At 43.7% G+C, this 923-nt stretch overlaps 1 protein-coding gene across 1 annotated transcript in view; it reads right to left on the bottom strand.

Annotated features, from left to right (window-relative positions):
* LOC123112820 (pentatricopeptide repeat-containing protein At4g01400, mitochondrial) overlaps positions 1-316 on the bottom strand; it is a 2,746-nt gene extending 2,430 nt beyond the window's left edge. The window contains exon 1 of the mRNA XM_044533921.1: positions 1-316. Coding sequence (XP_044389856.1) covers positions 1-257 — 257 coding nt within the window. The 5' untranslated portion in view covers positions 258-316.
* Positions 317-923: the final 607 nt, after the last annotated feature.

Raw genomic sequence — 923 nt, 5'->3', positions numbered from 1 at the left:
CGGAGAACGGAGAGGAGCAGCGGGAGGAGGAGCCGCGGGGAGGGCGGGGACGGGAGGCGGCGGAGCAGGGCGAGCGCGTGGGGGAGGTGGTCGCGGCGGCGGGAGAGGCGGAGGAGGAGTGAGTGGAGGGTGGCCGGGTGAGGCGTGGTGGTCGGGGAGGTGACGTTGACGAGCTCGAGCGCCAGGAGCGGGTCCGCCTGCGCTGTCACCAGCTTGTGCAGCCGCGCCGGCGAGATCGCCGGCGGCGACGGGGGCATCGGCGCCGCTGGCGATGCCGCGGATCTCTAACGGGCAGCGTGGGGGCGGCGAGATGGAGCGAAGACCGGGCCGCTGCGGAAGTCAGTTGCCATATAGAGCAACGTGAGCCTATTTTGGAATCGAGAAATTAGTCCAGTGACGGATATGGCCCATCTTGAGTAGTCTTTAGGCTTCAGCCATAGCCCATTCGAGATTGCCCATATCTTGTCTTTCTTTCTTTTTACTTTTATTCTTCAACACATGTCTACATTTTTCATACATATTCGTATATTTTACGCATACAAAAAGAAAAGATTTTTATACTGTTTTAAAATTTATAAACTATATGACTAACATTTTTAAAATTATGCTTGATGACTAATTTTTTCGTACACATTGTACATTTTTTTTATATATCAGGGAAATTTTTAATAGATTTTTTTAAGTATACAATTTACATTTTTTTATACGTTATCAACATTCTATAAATTTAATGTTTTTATATTTACTGTTTTTCAACATGTTCTACATTTTTTGCATATATCAGGAGCATATTTGGACACATTTAAAAAATGATTAAAATTTTCTGAAATTTGTATTCAATGACTACTTTTTTCATACACATTGTAAATTTTCGGTATATCAGGAATATTTTTATATACATTTTTAAAATAAATAAATATATG

The sequence above is a fragment of the Triticum aestivum genome, chromosome 5B (assembly GCF_018294505.1).
Source record: "Triticum aestivum cultivar Chinese Spring chromosome 5B, IWGSC CS RefSeq v2.1, whole genome shotgun sequence".
NCBI classification, from domain to species: Eukaryota; Viridiplantae; Streptophyta; class Magnoliopsida; order Poales; family Poaceae; genus Triticum; species Triticum aestivum.
Note: the sequence above shows the minus strand (reverse complement) of the source record. Positions and strands in the feature narration are given on the sequence as shown.